This window comes from Rhea pennata, chromosome 1 (assembly GCF_028389875.1).
Source record: "Rhea pennata isolate bPtePen1 chromosome 1, bPtePen1.pri, whole genome shotgun sequence".
NCBI classification, from domain to species: domain Eukaryota; kingdom Metazoa; phylum Chordata; class Aves; order Rheiformes; family Rheidae; genus Rhea; species Rhea pennata.
In genome coordinates this window covers 159,598,262-159,618,185 of record NC_084663.1, presented here as the reverse complement: position 1 = coordinate 159,618,185, position 19,924 = coordinate 159,598,262, and the positions used below count along the sequence as shown (strand labels likewise).

Sequence of the window (19,924 nt, the reverse complement as noted above, 5' to 3'; positions counted from 1 at the left end):
TTGTAAAAATAAAATCATATTGTTTTGCAGAGAACTTGATTTTAACCCTGTCTCTCTTCCCTCATTGATGAGGATGACTCCAGTCTGTATAAGGTTCTGCTGTCAGTGACTGACTGACCGTCGGGCGGGATGGGACTTACTGCGTGGGCGATCTGCCCTGAGGAGCTGGGAGTCACGTCTTTAGGATCAGTTTCTAGGTCGCACAAGATGTGGCAAAGCCAGTGCAAATGGTTCTCTGAAAATATGAAGAGACAATGAAATGATAAAAAGTGTTTTGAAAAAAAAATCTTTCCCCCCACTCCTTATAGCGTGCCTCTGTGTTTAATATTGAAATACATCCCTTGGCCAGCAGTTCTCCTCCGTTATGCGTAGGTATTGCCTGCTGGCATCTTTACTGTCGTCAAGCTTGCCCACACCCCAGAGTTTGTCCTCGGTGAGATGTGTCCTCCAGATTAAGCGCCCACCGTGGGCGCTCTGAGGATCGGCTTCATCCCACCCAACCCCGTGTCGCCCGCGGGTGCAGCAGGGCACGGTGGCTTCGGGCAGCTTCGGGGCCGAGCAGGCTCTCGGTCCCCAGGCTCTCAGCCCACCGAGGGCAGCTCAGCAGCTGGACGGGGAGCTGGCCTGGCAGGCCGGCGCGCACTGTATTTTCCATTTTTAGTTTCCCCAAGCACTGACTGGCAAGGAGACAATTTTTGAGGGCTGCTTCTGATTCTGTGATTAGCATGCCTGTTTCTATGTAATAAAAATATCCTTCAGCTGACTACCTGGAAGAGCAAGATGAATCGACAGCTTTTTATCATTAGTTTCACAGTCTTTGGTATTTTCTTTAAGCCCTGCTTCCTAAAATCTCTTTTTTTTTTTTCTTTTTGTTTTAACTTTTAAAGGTGATACCTAGCTTTAACTGTTGTAAGGAAGAGCTTGAAAATACAAAGCCAGGGATTCGAGAACAAGAAAATTTCATTGTGTGTTTAAAAAATGTCACGACTTTTAATCCAGCCTCATAATTTGAGGTCACTTTGTACAAGTTTTTTTTTTTTTTTTTTTTTTTAATTCTTGGTGCCACTAGCAAATAAAAGAATTAATGTGTTTTTTTCAAGAGGTGTATGGAATACTGCACAGATGGTGGGGAAGTGCTGAAGAAAATACAGGTGATGGTTTTCATTGTCATCTATACAAAAGCAATAATAATGGTAATTCTTGTAACCAACCAAAAAGACAGGAAAAAAGGAAAGAAATTGGATAATAAAACTTTGCCAGCTGTTTATTTAAAGGAGATCAAGAAAGTTCTGCAGTCTCCATAAAGTTGTTTAATCCCTCCACTGCTGCTAATTTTGTACGTTCCCTGTCAGATAATTGAACAAGGACGTAGTTAAAGGCATGAAAATCTAAAAGTCAGGGGGTTTAAGCCATCTCTGCTATTTTTTTAAATTAATGAAGTCAGGTCTGTTTTTCTGCTGGTTTCCTTCCCAAATGAAATAGGGCTGGCTTTATTTTTATTGCTGTAACTGTCATAGGAAGATTCTTGTATTTTGCCATTACTGAATAGTGATAGAGGTGTAGAAAATCCATTTGATCTTCTATAATGTTTTCCTGGTTAGTAAGATTTACATATGACATTTTTGTATGATTAAAAGTACAGGAATTTCATTGCAGTAGACATTAACTCCTGTGATTGAAGTTAAGGGAGATTTTTTTTTATAGCTAATCAAGAGTTTAAGTGCCTCTGGGGCATTTTAAGAAAATGTTATACTGTACTTAATGAACATTATACTACAAATAAGAGTGATATTTCTGTAATTAAAACAATCTGGATATTGCTTAATGAATGCTTTTCTTATCTTAATGTATAGGCAGTAAGGATTCATGTAGTTGCCTTTATTAACTTGTGGAGTTAGTTAAAAAGCTGGTTAAAACAGTAAGTCCATATCAGGTCAATATAAAATGCTTATGTAGGAATTTCATTGATCTTATAAATCTGACTAGTAAAAAAATAAGCACAGATGCTTGTTTGTGCCATCCTGAGCCATACTGCAATGCAATATTTCTGCCTGTAGACATTTTCTAAAGTAAGTATTGCCTGAAGCACTGTGGTATTTGCAAGCATTCTCCCCTGTTGTCTGTTAAGAAAATGTTTTTAAATTTTTACTACACTGGTATTCAAAAGTAGAGAGCAGTTATTTATCAATTAGTATAGCTGCAATTGATGTCAAACTAATAGCATTGTATGTTTATTCTTCTTCCTGCCATCTTACATCAGCTTTGATGTAATTACAGCATATTTTATTCTTGATGCAATTGCAGTGCATTTTAGTTTTATAGCTATGTGAACTGTTCTTTAGCAGTTTCATATTTACTAATTGCTTGTTAAAGTGTTCTTCACTGCTCCATTATTTGGCATAGACGCTATCCTGAATACGTCTATTGGGATACAAAGTAATTCTTCAATCTGAAATGCTCAGCTAAACAAAACTCATATTTTTACTTTTCAGTTTACTCTAAAAGATGTCATGCAGGCTTTTCCACAGCTCAGACTGAGTGTCTTTATTTTGTTTAAAACATATTCACCAACTGGATTGCATCTGTATGATTCTAAATCTGTTTTGCACAAGTCTCTGCATAAAACTGAAAATAGTAGCAGGTTGCCCTATGTATAGCCAAAGAACACATGGAAATAGAATAGTTTCATAATCCAGAATTGATCCTCTGTCCTGGAGGCACTTAAGCACATGGTTAATTTTAAGTGTTTGACTAGTCCTTTTGATTTCTCTGGACTAAACACATGCTTGAATGGGTTTACGGAAGCAATCTCAAAGTACAGAGAGGACTGCAAAATTGTTTTGTTTTTCTTAAGTAATAAAAATGTCTATGTTTTATTTAGAAGCATAATTTACATACATTTCTAAATAAGTGTATGGGAATCAGAGACCTTGTTTATGGTTTGGCTAGGTGTAGAACGGCGTAAACTGGAAATCAACACAAAATGTGGCCTATTTAATAAAGGATTCTCAGAAGTATGAAGGAAACGTCATTTTCTAAAACATCCCTGACCCAGCCAGAACAAGAATTAGAAAGGATAAAATTTGTAATAAGCAAATGAGAAATTCTGAAAGATGCAAAGGAGCAAGCAGATTTCTTCTGTCTTCCGACGTCCACAGCACCAGCATATTGATACTCATTTTTCTTTTGCTTGATTCATTTGTTTCATTTAAATATTCTCAAGCACATTTAGTGTGATTTTATTTTAACTTTGATGCAAATCAGAATTAATTTTAAGGTCCACATCATTTTCTCTTTATCTCACGCTGTGCATTTATGAATATCCAACCTGCCTGTGCTTTGGTGAGAGTAATTGTTCTGTGCTGCTGCACTATCGTTTCAGAGGCAGGACCAGCAGCTCCTTGATTCGGATTTTAGCGAGTATGTGTTTCGTATAATTCGTTAGCAGTTCCCTCCTAAACTGCTCCGGAGGCTTTGGCAGTTTGGGACTCAGGTTGTAATCGCAGTAATTAGCGCCGAATTTTCAAATCTCGTTCTCAATCTTGACCTTGCAGCATTTAGCCGACGTGTACACAGCTGGATCAAGGGCAGGGACTGAGCGAGCTCGGCTGTGGGGCTGCTCCTGTCACCTGGTATCAGCACCGGCATGGAGGAAAGAGAGGAGAGCACTGAAGAAAAGGGAGGACAAGCATGCTCAGATGAGAAAGAAGTTCTATCCCAAAATGTTTTAATCCCTTTCTTTTGTATGGATATAGAGTGAGATGTGCACAAACTGTGTGTGCAAAAATGTTATGACAGACTTTGCAAGAAGGGACGTGTCAGAAAACCAGCCAGAGTGGAGTCTTTTCCCAAAGGGACAAGACTGTTTTGTAGTGGTCACACACAAAAAGCCTCTCCTTCAAAATTCAGCTTTTCTGCAGAGGCCACCAACAGAGCTCTGATTCTGTAAAAGTGCCACCATTATAGATTTGGATTTTTTATATATTCACTTCTTAAGACAGAATTTTACATTGGATGGCCCAGTACAGCCTGTTCTGTCCCTGTCCTCCTCCTGAATTGGAAGATTCTTGACCTACGAAGCCAAGTTTTTGTCTTTGTGTTGCCCAGCCCCGAGCACACTTGGTACGTATCAGTTTATGCAGAAGAGTGATAAACCGAAACAAACTGTAAATCAGTGCAACACAATACATCCAAAGGGATGCTTTTTTACTTAGTAATGCACACTTTTAAAAGGCTCATTTTTCCTTTCTAAACCTTTTGGTATAGTAGTGAATCTTCATTTTTAATGTGGCGTGTTTTTGTTACGTGCTGTGATTTTCTTTTGCAGCTGCTAGTTGCAATTCTGCAACATTTGTGTAATGCAAGAACATCTTTCAGGAAAAGGGATGGCTAAACGAAATTTTACAAGATTTCCTTACACATCACAGAGTGAAAAAAAAAATGGAACGTAGAAACCACATTAGCTAAATACATGAAAGAACTCGCCATTTGCTTACAGAAATTAAAACTTCACAAGCGTCTATATTTAGAAAGACGGGGAAGCCTACTCCTTCCCGTAGTTAACGTGGCCAAGCGAATGTGTTACCGGCCAGCTGGGAGTTTTCCCAGGGCCCGGCAGAGCTCTGGGTTTGCCTGAGGAGCAGTCAGCGTCCCAGGGAGCTGGGAGCGTCCCCAGCGCCAAGGCCAGGGGACCGCGCGGGGCGCAGTTCGCCCCAGCGGTACTTCCTTGGCGTGACAAGTTACGAGAAAGAGGGAGAGCCACCACCTGCGCGTCGGCGCCGGCGTCTCGGCTCCCCGAGGCAGGGCACCGGTTAACCTTGGGCGGCAGCAAATGCAGACACGGGGACGTGCCGAGGCGAGCGGCCCGTGCCGGGAGTGCCAGCGGCCCGCGTCGCCCTGGGCCGCTCTTTCAAAACTTCCCCTTATTCAGTCGAAGGGAGCCTAACCTTCCTCAAAACCCCAACTATTTCTGCTGCTGCAAAAAGGAGAGAAATGAGAGATGGGAGGAGTGAGCGATCCCCTTTTCCTCCCATCTCCTTTGGCCATTTTGAACCGAGAAGAAAAAACTGATGTTCAGTCAGAGCACTTGCAGCTATGGCAGAGCTCGGAGGGAACCGAAACAAATGTGGTTGAAGGAACATGATGGGGTAGATAAAAGGTCATTTTTTTTACGTTTAGCACTGGTGGGAGGAGAACGTTTGGTTAACTATTTAACCTATGATAGCCTTTTATCATTTTATGGCGTAGGGGTCCGTTATTTTAAGCCTTTGCCAGTAAGTGCCTGGTTTATATTTGGGCTTTAAGGCTCTGGTTTCCAGTTACATGATTTATATCGGTTTACTGGAGATAGGAAAAAATTACAAATTGCAACTGAAGATCAACATCTTTTCTAAAATGAATTGCTGGCAACTTTTGATTGAGCACTCGTTTTTCATGTAAACACTCAAGTCCTTTCTTCTACTCACATTTCTCCACGTTGCTTTTTTTGTTTTTTTTTTAACAGCAGGACTCTCCTTCCCCATTTCGTTTGCCTCCCTGTTTTTTGGATATAATGCGATGTGTCCTATCAGTGCTAGCAAGCGCTTGCTAAAGGTCACTTGGAAGCCCCCTTTTCATTTCTCCCTGCCCCAGTTTTTTCAGCAGGATGGTGCTCCCAGGAGTGACCCCCTCCAATCTGTCCCTTTTGATATCCAAAGCTTGTTGTTACGGAGGTTAAATTTCTTAATTCACTGCGGTTTTGTGAGCCCTTCTTCAGCCCGCTGCACTCTGTCCCCATTGCGGTGTGCAGACCGCCTAATGATTTGGCAAAAACGTTAAAGTTTATTCCTTAACCTCTCTTAAAACTTGAGGGGCAGGATCTGATTCCCATCTTGTTTCCTGGCATTTCAGACCTGTTTAATTCCGTCAACTTGAGGGGAATTAATCTTAGAGTTACACCAATGTGAGATCATATCAGCCTTACGGGGGAGTTTGAAACCAAACAATGCCGCTTTGGAGATGCTCGGACTCCTGAGCAAAGCTGCTTTGCAGCAGATTTAAACAACAACTCTCGTCTGTCTTCCACAGCAAGTAGCTGTTGCCGTGTATTTAAAGAGGGAGAAAGTGTATTTGTGGGTTTGAAGGCTTTCTTAATTATTTTTTAAAGCATCAAGGAAATGACCTTAGTGGTTTTGGAACAAAGGAAGAAATCAAAATGTAAAGCAGCGTGTTTGATATGTTGATAACCCACAGTTTTTCTTTTAGCATAATTGGATCACTGTTAGTGGCAGTTGTTAGGTAAAGTACCTTAGCAAAGTTCTGGCATTATGCAAAAGTAAACAGCATATGTCTCCTCTTTTAACATCAGTCAGATTTTTAGAACAAAACTTATAAATTCACCTAGAATTTGTTTCCACTGGGAAAAACTCAAAGATTTCAGAGATCTATAGGCTGACTGTAAAGCTTGGGAAGTGATCTTTTGTTTTCCAGTAAAGAAAACGTTAGCATTTTTTCACGTTAACTTTTTAACAATTGCAGGGATTTGTTTTTCTTTAAAACTGCAGACCTTTTCTTTTTCTTCTCCTTTTCTCCCCTCTTGATATTTTTATTTCCCTTTTATATGGAGAGTTGTAGATTTTGTCACTTCAAACGTTAGCTGTTCCTCCTCTTTTCTTTTGCTTTACAATACACACTAGGAGATTTTTTTTTTTTTTTTTTTTTTTTGCATATTCCTCCCCTTTCTCTGTGAGATATTGTAGTTGACCAAATTTAAAACACTACAGTATTTAGCATCCCTGCAGTGCCATTTTAAGTATTTGGACCTGGAAAATGCCCTAAGCAATAACTACCTGAATTGCTTTTAATTACACAATATAGCTGCATCATTTTACTTCAGATTCTTTTTGATTGATGCTGTAAGGCAATTGTAACCATGGATGATGGGATTAAGTGCCTCTTGAAGTGACTTTAGCTTCTTGTGGGAACAAAGGGAAAGAAGAGAACACTTAGTCCCTTTTTGAGCGAACAGCCTTTTTTCACTTGCTATATAAAGAAATACAATTAACAAACATTATCCCCAGAGGTGAATTGAAATGTACATGCAGACAATAACCGCTCTTGACTGCAATTAGACATATATGATCCGAGGTATTTTGGCCATTCATTAGTGCTAATTGTTTGAGAAACAAGCCTACAGAACGAATGATTAAAATGTTAGTGCCATAACTAGGATTATTAGCATGTGTGATAAAATGCATGCGCTGCAGCTGTACCAATAAAACTCTCAGGAAAGTCCCTTTGATTTGACAAATACTTAGCTTAGCTCGGTTGTAAGCTGTTTGTATTTGCAAAAGGCCTGCTGATGTTTATAACAAACAACTTGTATCTCCTTTTCTTAATTAGGAGAATTACTATGCAAATTGTGGTGCTTTGTAATTTCATATCTTTTTCCTTTGTCTTTGGTGGATTATTTGGGTTTTTTTGCGAGCTACTCCCTAGTAAATCGGACGTACTAACACCAGAAATAGAATACTTATTGTATTTACTTTGGTTTTATGCGGGCATAGCAGGAGAAATAACTACAGGAGGGTTTGCAACCTAAGCTGCATTGCGTTCGATGTGGGTTCAGGGATTTGAGTCACCTGTGTCCTCCCCTCCATCATGAATAGCCAGGACTGTGGTTAGGACGTGCTTACGTGCACAAGGATCAGAAATCCATTCTGTAGAAATTCACCTGCATTTTGAATTCTTTTGTTGTGATGTCCAGATACACTCTTTGGAAACAGTATCCCTCGCTCTTTGCCAGCGCTATGCCAAAGATTGTAGAACTAGAGAGATGGCTCTTGAAGCAATGGATATTTTTTCATGGAAGAGGCACATCAGGGTGTAGTATCTCTTCTGGAATAATACACATTAACTAGAGATGCAGGGTAAAGTGCTGAGCCTGAATATAACTTGTGGGAGCACTTTGCGAAGTATGAATTGTTGTTGCTAATGAGACTGCACAGGTGCATACAGTTAAGTATATGTGTGAGTATGAGCAATACTGGAATCTCAAAATGCAGTCTACAGCAGGGAGATTTGGATAATTTGTGGTAATTTCACTGGTTACAGTCGCGCTGTATTTTGATAGACATTGTAATGTCTCTGAGTAACCAAAAAGGCTTTGTTTTCTCCTTCATGAGGAGGAACTATTTGCTCTTGGGTGAAACTAGTATCAGAGGAACAAAAGTAACTTTAATTTGCCGGCTATTTTGACATTTTTCAGAAAGATTTAAGTATAATGTTGTGTTTGCTGAAGAAATTTAGATTCATTTTCAAGACCCCAAGAGCATTTAACTTGCTGCTAGATGCTATGAATGAAAATATGCCGCTGTAAAACAACTTAATGACCTTTACCCAATAGTCTAGTCTTTAGTTTAACTTACAGCACTTAAAGCAAGAAACATTGTCTTAGCAAATTCACTTGGCTTATGTCCATGTATTTAGTTTTAACCACTTTCAAGCTTAGTTTGAATCATTAAAATAGTTGCACTCGGGAAATACATGTAAGATTTTCCTTTTTGTTATGGTGTGGGGTTACCAATGGAAGTCAGGTGCCGGTGCTGTTTTTTTTTTTTTTCCTAAAAAAAAGTAACTGCTGGAGGTATTTTTATTCTATCAAAATAACAGTAGAGGCCAAGATGATCAGGATAGTGTTTGCTGCTCTGAGTAATTAGTTGTTAATATGCACAACGCCCTGGGCCTTGCCACTGTGTTTTTAAAAAGTCAGTAAGTAGGTTCTTGTATCAAGGTAGACCTTGGTAGGTCTACTTTCTCCTCTACATTGTTTGTTTTTTAGGAGAACACAGTGAGAATGGAAGAGGATTTTTTTTAAGAATGTGTATTAAAATTGTTTAAGTATTTATTGGACTCATACCTAAACATACTTGTTGAAAACATATTTTACACTTACATTTCTACAGCTCTTTGTTTTAAAGGGGGAAGAATGCTGTGCTGGTCTACTGACACACATTCTTCCCGTACGTTTTTTTTTTTTTTTTTTTGCTATCCCTCTTGACAAAATGATTACTTTTAAGATTTGCGGAACTGTTCCATAAGACTGATAGTTTGGCAAACTGACAATATGTTTTTATAATCTTGTGTCCTGTATTTATTTTGGTCCCAGGGGGCTACAAAGTTGATTAGCTGAGGAGGAGATACCAGTAGTCATAGGCTGGTAGTATTTATAACCTTAAGCCTATCAGGTGATGGTATTTTAATGGATTAAATTTACTGCTTTTTTTGGAGTCAGCTAGTCTGCTGGGGAAGTCATACTGCCACCCCATCGAAATGAAAGTTTGTGTGCCTTAATGGTGAGAGCTGGCCTGAAGGTAATGACAGTTTTACCTACAAGATGCTCTGTGCCGTTGTGCTCAGTATTTGGAGAACTGATAACCAAATAACTAGCAGTGAAAGGGAAGGCGGCTGGTCAAACAGCCTTCGGTTTGATTACAGGCTGGAAGAAATCTCAGGCAATATGTCTGACAGGAGATACATCTTGTCTCTGTATGCCCTGAAATTATGGTTTTAGTCACATCTATCAGGTTTCGGCATCTGAGACGGTTGGAAAGATGCAGTCAGTAAGGGTGCTTCAGGGGCTACTTGGCTGTAGCCCTGGAGTTAACTATTAATGGACTGAGATCTTTGACTCCTTTGTGCCTTTGGGAATGACAGGGTTGAAGCCATCCAAGAAAGAGAATAGAAACTAATCACTTTTGTCTCCGCGTATATGTTTAGTGGAGGACTGCAGACTCCTTCACTGACCTCCATGTCACACAGAAGAAAGACCCTCCTATTGCCATTTGAGCTAAAACCTCTCTCCCACCTCCTCCTTGCTTTCCCAAAGTGTCCTGCATGAAAATGGGATTAAATGGGTTTAGCTAGCTGCCACTCGAGTCACTGCAAGTTGTGTTACCATCCCCACTTCAACGCAAGGCCAGGAGCGTGAGAGGGTTCATGGGAGAGGGGCGAGCAGTGGACTTGGCAGAGACTTAGTGGATCTCAATTATCTGTTTCTCGGGTATCGAGGCTCAGGATCTCCACCACGTGTAACTCAGAGGTGCCTCAGTGAGAGGTTAAGATTTATTAATAAGGTTAGCATTGGCCTTGAAATAAGTAATGCATTGTTTTTATTCAACAGCAAAACCGCCCTGGTGATTGGGCTGCGTTAAGCATTACTACTTGTATTACAAGCAAGAGAACGGCCCCAGGCTTTTGTAGGCTCCCAGAGAAAGTCCACCCAGGACACGCAGACCTGGCAGCGGAGACAGTGGAATAGTTGCCATTTTCAGCTTAGTTTACTAGGATAAAACGTGATAAAAGCTTTCTTCCTATATTTAAAACAAAACCTGTATTTAGCTTTCAGGGTGCTGACTCTAAGGGAAGAAAGAATTCTCGGGAAAGGTTGGTTTGGAAAGGCAAGTATCATAGCGGCCTGTCAGCAATGCACCACGCTGTCTCTGACGGAGAGTGACTGAACTCATTTTCAAGCATTTCAGAGGGATAGTCATGTTCACTTTGAAGAAAACTTGTTGGCACATGTAGCCATGTGTCGTCCAAAATGCAGCAACTAGGGAAACATTATTAAGAGGGGCAAAGGAAAATGCATAGGTCCCTGACATGATGTGATAATGACACAGTCTGTGTGGTACTAGAAAAGCTTTGCATTATTCAAAGTGCTGAATAATATGCATGATAATGCATAATGGTGTTATATAGTAGGATTATTTGTGGCCTAAGTGACTTGTGCCCTGACTACGAAGGCAAATTGTATTATTTTGTCCTCATTTTTGATGTAGCAGAACAGGCCTGCTGAGGACAGTGTGAAATGGGTAGGAACAGGAGCAGGCAAGAGTTTTTTAGAAATGCTGTGAACCACGGTGGTACCCTCTGCAATTTATTTCTCTGGGCTTGTAATTATGGAGCAAGATTAACTCCTGACTGCACTCAGGGCAGCCTTCCCGGGCAGCTCTGCTGCCTCTGAGTGCACCAACACCAGCTCGTGGCTTGTGGGGGCTGGCTGGTCCCTGATGGAGAAACACGGACACAAGGCGGAAGCTGCCTCAAACCACTCGGATACAGCAATCCATGCAAGCTCTGTGGTGCCACAAATTCAGGCCTACGCTGAAAAGTGACGCACAAAGCATTTGCTAATGTTGAAAGGCACCATGGCCAACAATCTGTCAGTAATACTGGTGGATTTATGAGCTCTGTCAATAAATACCTGTGCAGTGGGTCTGAAGGTCTGAAGGCTTCTGAGAAGACATGTTGGGATTAATGAGCTTCTGCATTATGGGGTTTTAGTTCTTGTCTATCTCTTGTTTCCCCATCCATCCCTTTTGCTTATTTTAAAATTTGCATGCAAGTACTTCTGTTGAGAAAACGCTAGGGTTGCAAAATCAGCCTTGCAAAACTGTGTTTGTTTTACCCAACACCCCAGCTCCATTCACAGCGTGCTGTCCGGCTCCTGGAGCAGATGTGGCAGATCGCGACTGCCTTCAGAAAGCAGCCCTGCTCTGTTGCCAGCACAACCTCCATCCCATGCAGTTGTTCTGTGAGGGAAAAAATCTTTTGTATTAAATAGTTGTCGTAGTGCACAGGAACAAACAGTGGAACTGAGGATCTGTGGATAACATCAGCCTTCGTGTTTCTTTAGTTCTGAGGTGTTTGCAGCTTCCATTGAACATGGTTGTTTTGGTTTTTATACTGTAGTTAACTGTCATACTGATATCTCCCTACCTAAGTTCTTCCTGAGGGAGGAAAAAAACCCAGCAACTATCTAAGTAGGAATGTTTTCCTTTTAAAATATACTCAATTATTCTTTCTAGCATTGTAGACAGGAGTCTAATTTCAACAATATCCTTTACAGGGTGAATTCTTCTCTGCCAGCTGGTGTTCCTAAGCTTAGTTATCACTTTGCATCATCTCACAAGTACGTTCCCAGGCGAGCTGTGCTGTATGTACCTGCAGATGACGAAAAGAAGATACGAAAAATCCCTTCACTAAACGTAGATTGTGCAGTACTGGACTGTGAAGATGGCGTGGCCCTGAACAGAAAGGTAATTAAAAAATTATTTGTGGAATACAGTCAGCACTAAACAGAACACATGGAAAAACATTTTGCTTGCCTTGGGGAGGTGGCATCCGGAGAAAAAATGATAGATCTTAAGATATACAAAGTAATGTAACATTGATTAGCTTTGTGAAGGTGTTGGAAAACCTGATGACCCAGAACTGAAAGAGATCCTGTGTGAATGTGTAGAGAGTGGCTTATTGAAGGAATACAGAGCTGAGCATAAGCACTTATCGTGGAAGAGTGGAATTTATTTCCATTGTTATTATTGCTACTTACTTCTTATAGAAGAGGAGGAAATAGACTGTGAGCAGAGAAGCTGAAAAGAAAGAGCTTAGAATCACCAGATGGAAATTTTGTTGTTGAAACAAAAGCATCTGCAAGTTATGAACAACTGAGTGTGGGTTTGGGCTTGAGCCCTTAGGTGTTTGGAAAGATTTACTTATTGAGCTTTAAGGAAGAAGTGCTGTTAGGGATGTTTATGAAGGAAGGAGAGGTTAGACCGTTAATGCATCAGGATTTGGAGGGCATCAGAGCTGCAAGAAAGAAGGCATGGAAAGCAGAGTAGGAAATAAATGTAGACATGTTAGGTACTGATGCTATGTTTTTGTTGATGTTTAAATTTTAAAGAAGAGAGAATCATCTAACATAAATTCATATATACTTGCAAACAAATTTTGTAAATATATCAAAATAACTATTCCCCTTTAAAATGTTTCACATATTAAGCAAGGTACATCAGAAACTGGTCTGAATGTTCCCTAGTGAAAAGTATTTCTAGACTGGAACATAAATTTGCCATATTATCATATTTTTAAGCTTTCTTGTCCATTTTATAATGTTTCAAACTACATGAAAAGTTGTTTACAGTTTGAGTATGAATGTGTTATACTGGGAATTATGAAAACAATCTTGAAAATTTTCTCATGTGATCTCAAAAAAAGTTTGGATTCCATTTGGATGGAATTTTATTCTTTTCTGTATCTTGGGAATTAATGCTTTCCAGAGGGACTGTATTTAATAGTGCTGTCTTTAACCTTCAGCTCATTACAGGTATTTTGGAAATAAAAAGCTTATAGAGTTTTTCTGTGTTAAGAGTTTAGTTCTAGAAAATGAAAATAAGATTGCTGAATGTTCCTGGTAGAACATTCAGAAAGAAAATCCCAGCTGCTGAAATTGTATGAGGAAGACTAAAATTATAACTGCTGTCACAATGAATTAGTATTGTTTAGTTCGTATTTGGGAGGCTGTTGCTGTAATATGACACAAGACACAATTGTGTGTTAAACTGTAGTATTTTTAGGTGCAGCTTTATTATATAAAAGAAATCATTTTTAGCAGAAGTATCTATCCATAATGTAGGATGATAGGAAAACAAAATTTTATGATCAAGGTGACAAAATTGGTAGTAGTAATTTCTAAACAGTGGTAACATTATAGCTCAATTGAAGTGAAGAGAAGTTATGCCACTGGGTATAAGGTTTCAAAGAAATTAGAACAAATTCCTGTAACAGAAAGTTGAGATGACAGATGAGCCCCTGACTGAGCTTAAATGCAAAAAGGAAGTAGAGAGAAAGAAGAAGTGGGGACAGGCAAACAAGGGGGAATATAGAAGTGTCATCCAGGCATGTAGAAGCAGAATTAGGAAGGTCAAAGCTTGGCTGGAATTAAAACTGGTGAGGGCTGAGAAGGACAACAAGGAAGGCTACTACAAGCACAGTAGCAGCAGTAAAAGAAAGACCGGGGAAAATGTGGCTTCACTGCTCCATGAGACAAGTGACCTTATGCTGCAGAAGGTTGAAATGCTCAGTACTTGCTCTGCCTCAGGCTTTACTGTCCAAGCTGTGCTCTCAGGCCTTCCACGATGCCTCCATGTGTCTGGAGGCAAAACCTGGGGGAGGAAGGTAGTACTTGCAGTAGGGGATGAAGTTAGGAGATGGCTAGCATCATCAGGAGGCTGCTGTCTCATCACTGAGAAGTCTTGGTGGCTGGAGGAGGTTTCTGATGACTGGAGAAAGGCAAATGTTATACCTGTCTTCAGAAAGGGCATGAAGGAGGATCAGGCTGGGAACTCCAGGCCCATCAACCTCACCCTAGTCTGTGGAAAAATGAATGGCTAGTTCTCATGGAAAGAATTTCAAGGCACATAAGGACAAAGTCAGCATGGATTTATCAGGAGCAATTAATACCTGACCAACCTGATTGAATTCTCAGATTATATATCTCTCTGATTATGAGACATGAATAGATATTTTCTGCCTTGAATTTAGTGAGGCTGTCAGCATGGTCTCCCATAATATTCCAGTAGCCAGCTTGAGGAGGACTGGACTGGATAGGCTGACTATATGAGGGGTGGAAGTCTGGCTTGATTCAGGTGGTTGGTACTGTGTGGTATTTTGCAAGTGCCTTTCCTGGGACCCGTACTGCTTAATACCTTCATCAGCTACCTGGTAAATAGGATGGAGTGCACTCTCAGCAGGTTCAGGGATGACAGCAAACTAGGGTGCAGTCAATATGCTGGAGAATGTGACTGCTCTAATGGACTTTGACAGGATGGAGAAGTGGGCTGATGGAAACCTTACAATGTTCAACAAAGTCACAGTCACATAGCTGGGATGGGAAAACCCCATGCAGCAGTATGGGCTTGGGGGAGGAATGACTGCCTGGTGGGGGGGAGCTCTGCTGAAAAAGATCTGGGATCCAGCGATGCATCCTCCCTCCCTGGAAGCTTTCAAGCTCTGAGCAACCTGATGTAGAGCTGAACTTAGCTCTGCTTTAAGAAGATGGTTGGGCGAGGTGGTCTCCAGAAGTCTTTTCGAATCTGAAGTAGTCTGTGTGATTCCATGATCTTGTAGCAAAGTTTAATTTAAAGTGATTAGAAGATTGAATTTCATTTTTAGATTTGCCACAGATACTCGATAAGACTTTGAGACTTAGATTATCTGAATGTGAACCTGAAATTTTAATTATCCTAAAACTTTATTTATTAATGTTTCTTAGATGTTTAGAGACGTGGTGTGAAAGGAGTGTGCACTAAAATCAATATTCAGTGGCTCTTTAGAAATTAATCACCTGAAACTGAGAAAAAGTCACAGAAACATAGCAACACTCAAGTTGTTCTTTGATTTGTTATTCTTAAAGTAAATAGTACTAGTGAATTTGACTTTTCATTGGCGTATTTTACATTAATAAAAGTGCTACTTAGGAATTTTCCTGAAACTGCTGCAGAAATGTTGGGGTTTTTTTGGAAAAAATGGAACCTCGTAGACACACTTCCTTTGGCCAGATTTGCCTATATATAGAAGGCCTTCACTTGCATGAAGTCCAAGCAACAAGTTTGAGCCAAATCTTGTCTATTTTACAAGATACAGTGTGGTATGTATTAGAACTAAAATAGATTTTAAGAGATCAAGAATCTGGAATGTCAACATCTTTATTTGTGTGCTCATTTAGAGGGAAAAGAGAAGTATGAGCTTCCTATGTTTGAAACTGGTAAAATTCGCAAAATTACATCTGGTTGCAGTAGCTGCATTTGAAGCTGTACTCATAAATTAAAAATCTTTAGATATTTTATATATAATTTCTTTCTAAAGAAAATTCAGAAAAGTTTCCTTCCCCCAAGTGTGTTCTGTAGCAGTGCTCAGAGAACACCAGAAAAGGAGAACCTATTTTAACTTATTCTGGTCTGTCTACAATTACAGTGTCTTCATTTCTTACCCTCAGGAGCTACCACACTAACCATGATTTTAGATGCTACCTGTTGACCTGCCACCTTTTCCATCTTTTTCTATTTGTTACTTTGATTAAATGAGAAGAAAAAAACAACTTGCAGAAGAAGTTCATAAAGAGGAAAATTTTCAGCTTTTAAGGGGGGAAAAGGAGGAAATGACTAAAAAATGAAAGTTTGTAGTATGCGGAATACTAAGCTGTGTAGCCTCTGAATAGGGTAAGAGCAGATCTAGCTGTGAGAAGAACATGTGGGACCTTTTGAGCCCCTTTGGGACCTAACAGGGCTGTAAGTAGGTCTTCAAAAATTCAGAAAGGGAAAATTCGAGGAAGATATCTCAATGCTACTGAAAACTTCAGCCTTCTTCTACAAAGTTAGCTTTAGTCTTACTAAACTTAGCCTACCTGTCATGCAGATCTCAAATCCTGGCTAGGGCACTGTATGCTGTTTTTAGAAGTTCTAATACATCCAGTTTCATGGAGAGGTCTGTCAGCTGCCTCCCCAGGTGTCCAGCTTTGTAAAACATTGGAAATTTCCATTGGAGTAAGTTCATTTTTGGTTGTAGGTGAGGGAAGATGAGAACTGCTGAAGGGAGAGAGGTGTTCTTTCCCACTAATGCAGTCCTAAAGGTTTTCCAAATTTATTGTCCATTTGGAAATGGATATGGCTTAGAAATTGGAGATGACTCAGAATATTTTTAATATTTTTAAGTGAACAGCTCAATTAGCTCTATCTAATTCTAAAACAATAGTCAGATCACCTAGCAAGAGATCAGCTGGAGCTGCTGCTTCAGTATTATGCTTCTTTCTGAGCCTTTGATGAAAGTCTCAGAACATTTTAATGCTTCCAAACCTGTACTATTAATGGCTTTATGTTTGTTGAGGCCACAGAGTCGTTTTGAATAACTGAGATACATGGAGACTTACTCTGTAGCTGTATCAAGCTGTCCCACTAGGCCAGCTTGTGCCAGAATTACTTTATGGAAAATCCAAACATCTTCATTCCATCTTCAACTTCTGTAAAATATGTAAAATAATGTAAAACAAATATATTTCAAAAGGAAAAATCATTACCAAATGAGAATTGAAGTGTTCCAATCTGAAAATATTGAACTAGAAAGTTTCCATTGTACCAAACCTTTCTTTTTCTTTAACAAGACAGCACTTTTACAAGTATTTTTGATTTCCACAGAATGGTCTTTCAATGGAAAAATCTGTTATGAAAATTGCTGGGCTGTTTGTATCAAAATACATGTTTTCTTGGTGAAATACGGACCAGCCTCTGGTAAAAGCCCTATTGAAGAGAATAGAATTTCTCTGTCTTTCCCATTCTTCTGGTGGAAGTAACAAAACCTGTTTAAACATCCATCTTGATCTCAAGTTCTCTGCAAATGTATTTCCAGCCCATCCTAGAACTCTGAGAATTGCCTGGAATAGCAGACTTGTGTGTGAAATGTGTATGGAGCTGAAAGTGTGTTCTGTCTCATCAGGGTGAGCTTTGCAGAAAAAAGGAAACTAATGTAAAGGCTCAGGCACCCTGAGTACCATGGCATTCCTTCTGGTCCCTGGCTGCAGAATTCAGGTTTCATGGAGCAACATCTTCATCTGCAACACCTGATTCCCCTGCTGGGCTGCAAATAGTTGGTGCAATAAAGAAGGATAATTTCAGGTTAATTATCTGCTCAGAAAGTTAAGCTAAGTCATTGTCTAAGCTGATACAGTGGCCTCCTGAGATGTTTGATGATCAAGGAGTAGCTGGCAAGAAAATATCCTCTTTTGATTAAAACATTTTCACTGTAACTTCCCATGCTCAGTTTTGCTATACCCCAAAGTGGAAGTCCCCTTCCAGATCTGCCTTGGTCTGAGCAGGTGTCTTTTGTCCCTGAAGAACTTCCTTCCTCTAGCCTCTGGGTCACAACCCTGCAACATCCAGTCACCTTGACAGCTGCTCTACGTGAGGACACTGGCTCTGTACATGTACCTCATGAATGGTTTTCTCAAATGGGGCTCAGTACATTTAATAAATAATTTTCCACTTAATGTTGTTTTTATGTAAATTTGCCAGGATGCTTTGTGAAGTAGTAACGGGGCTAGGCCTAATTGCCCCACTAAATTTCGTATTAGGGAGTTAAATCCCACCCAGCCATATATATGCATATACAAGCATTTATTTCTCATGATCGCTCATAAAATTCTGGCATGTAAAAGGTAATATTGCTCATATTTTTTATATCAGAGGTGTAAAAGCAATCCCTTTGAGTATATATATGGTAAAAGGAAAGTTCTGTAGAGTCTTCTGACATAAAACACTTCATTTGAAAATAAGAAGTTTTATTGCTGTCTCTCTTAGATTAAACAGATTTCATTTATCCAGTAAAATTTATCAATATTCAGGGCTGTACTGTAGAGAGGTGTAGGACTGATTAAGATTTGAGCTCCTAACCGTTTTTGCTGTGAGTTGCGATTATATCACTTTGTCTCTTCTAGAACGTAGTTGCTCTTCTTCTTCAATGCTTGAGCAGCAGAAACTGAGTAAGAGGCATCCTTGGCCCCATCCTTTCCTCCCATCCCATCCATTATAGAAGAGATAGCATGCCTGAACCTCTTCTATTCTCACTGCTCTCCTCAGAAATAAAGAGGAAGTTCAGTTTGGCAAAAAAAAAGATGGGTAGGGAAGGACTTATTTTTCTTATGTGCAGCATGGCCTCTTAGGGTCATAGCATAAATTTGTCCCTACTTAATATCTTGTAGCAGCCACTTAAAAGATCATTGCCGTACTGTGCCATGGAAAGAAAAAAAATTCAATTAATTCTTTTGAATCGTCTGTTTTAAAAAATAGGATTAAAGCCTGACCACTTTTCAAACTATTCCATTATGAATAAAGCATACGTAAGAGATGACTCTGGGTTCATTACAGTTAAGAGCAGATCATCCACATACATGCTGATTTTATGGAGATTTCTCCCCATGAGAATGCCTTCTCCATCTCTCTAGTGATCTGATCCTGGGGTCAGAACAAACAGTACGCTGGAGAGCGAGCATCCTGCCATTTTCCCCCTAATCTGAGGCCTTCTGACCTTCTTATTCTTTATCACTGATGAGAAGAGACTATTGCACATGGAATAACACTTTAACTAAATTTGGGGGTGGAGATAAATATATAAAATGGGTCAGCATGGTATACAAAAAGATCCCAGACCTTCCTTATTGAAATACATTTCCTTATTCATCTTACTAAAGGCTTTTACAGTATCAGTAGAACAAAGCTGCAGTTGGTTTCCATAAATCTCTGGCTACTTCAATTAAAATCAACAGTTTTCCTGTATTATGTGATGATAATCTTTTTTTTTTTTTAATAAAGCCAACTTGGTTAGGATTTATCAATGCTGCAGGTATTTCTCTAGGCACATAGTGAGAATGTTAGCTAGTACTTCATAGGCACAGTTGCATGAAACATTGATAACTAGGTTATTTTGCCAGGACTTTGCTTTATTTATAATAAATTAGTACTGTACCTAATTGTATTCCTCCTACAGGGAGAAGGCTTGCTGATAAAGTGTGTAGAGAATGATTAAATGTACACAGGCGCGTAGTAGGGTGACTTCTCTTCAAAAGATGCACAAAATTAAAATGGGAATGCTGCTTTCCTTGGTGGCTTGCCATTATTAAAAGTCTCAGTAGCATGGGAAATTTCTTCTGTAGGAATTGGGGAGTCCAGAAGTCTCTCTGGTTTATTGTAGGGAAGCTGAAGTATACAGTGAAACTCTGCAAGGCCTTTTTGATCCTTGAAGAGTTCTGATGAATATACATTTTTATGAAAGTTGTAAAGTGTTTTCATTTCCTTATTAATCCCACCATGGTGCTGGAAGAACTGCCACTCCTGGGTGGTAACTGTGACAATAAAAGTTTTTGTTTCTATTGTTTTAGTCTACAAGCCAATCATCTTCCTTATATAAAGATTTGAGGTATCATAAGTACAATCACAATATTCAGCAATTTTCTTCTTAATGAGCTCAATAATGCCTGCGTCTCTTTGAGCAGAGCCTTTGAATTGCCAGTTATTTTTTTTCCACTGATTCAGATGTATCCAATTAAGTTTGACTCGGG

The 19,924-nt window shown here is 39.7% G+C and overlaps 1 protein-coding gene across 1 annotated transcript in view; it reads left to right on the top strand.

Moving 5' to 3' along the window:
* The window catches only part of CLYBL (citramalyl-CoA lyase), a 179,818-nt gene that overhangs the window by 81,961 nt on the left and 77,933 nt on the right, over nt 1-19,924 (top strand). The window contains exon 2 of the mRNA XM_062575694.1: nt 11,888-12,077. Within this exon, the coding sequence (XP_062431678.1) occupies nt 11,888-12,077 (190 nt within the window). The remainder of the gene's footprint in view (nt 1-11,887; nt 12,078-19,924) is intronic.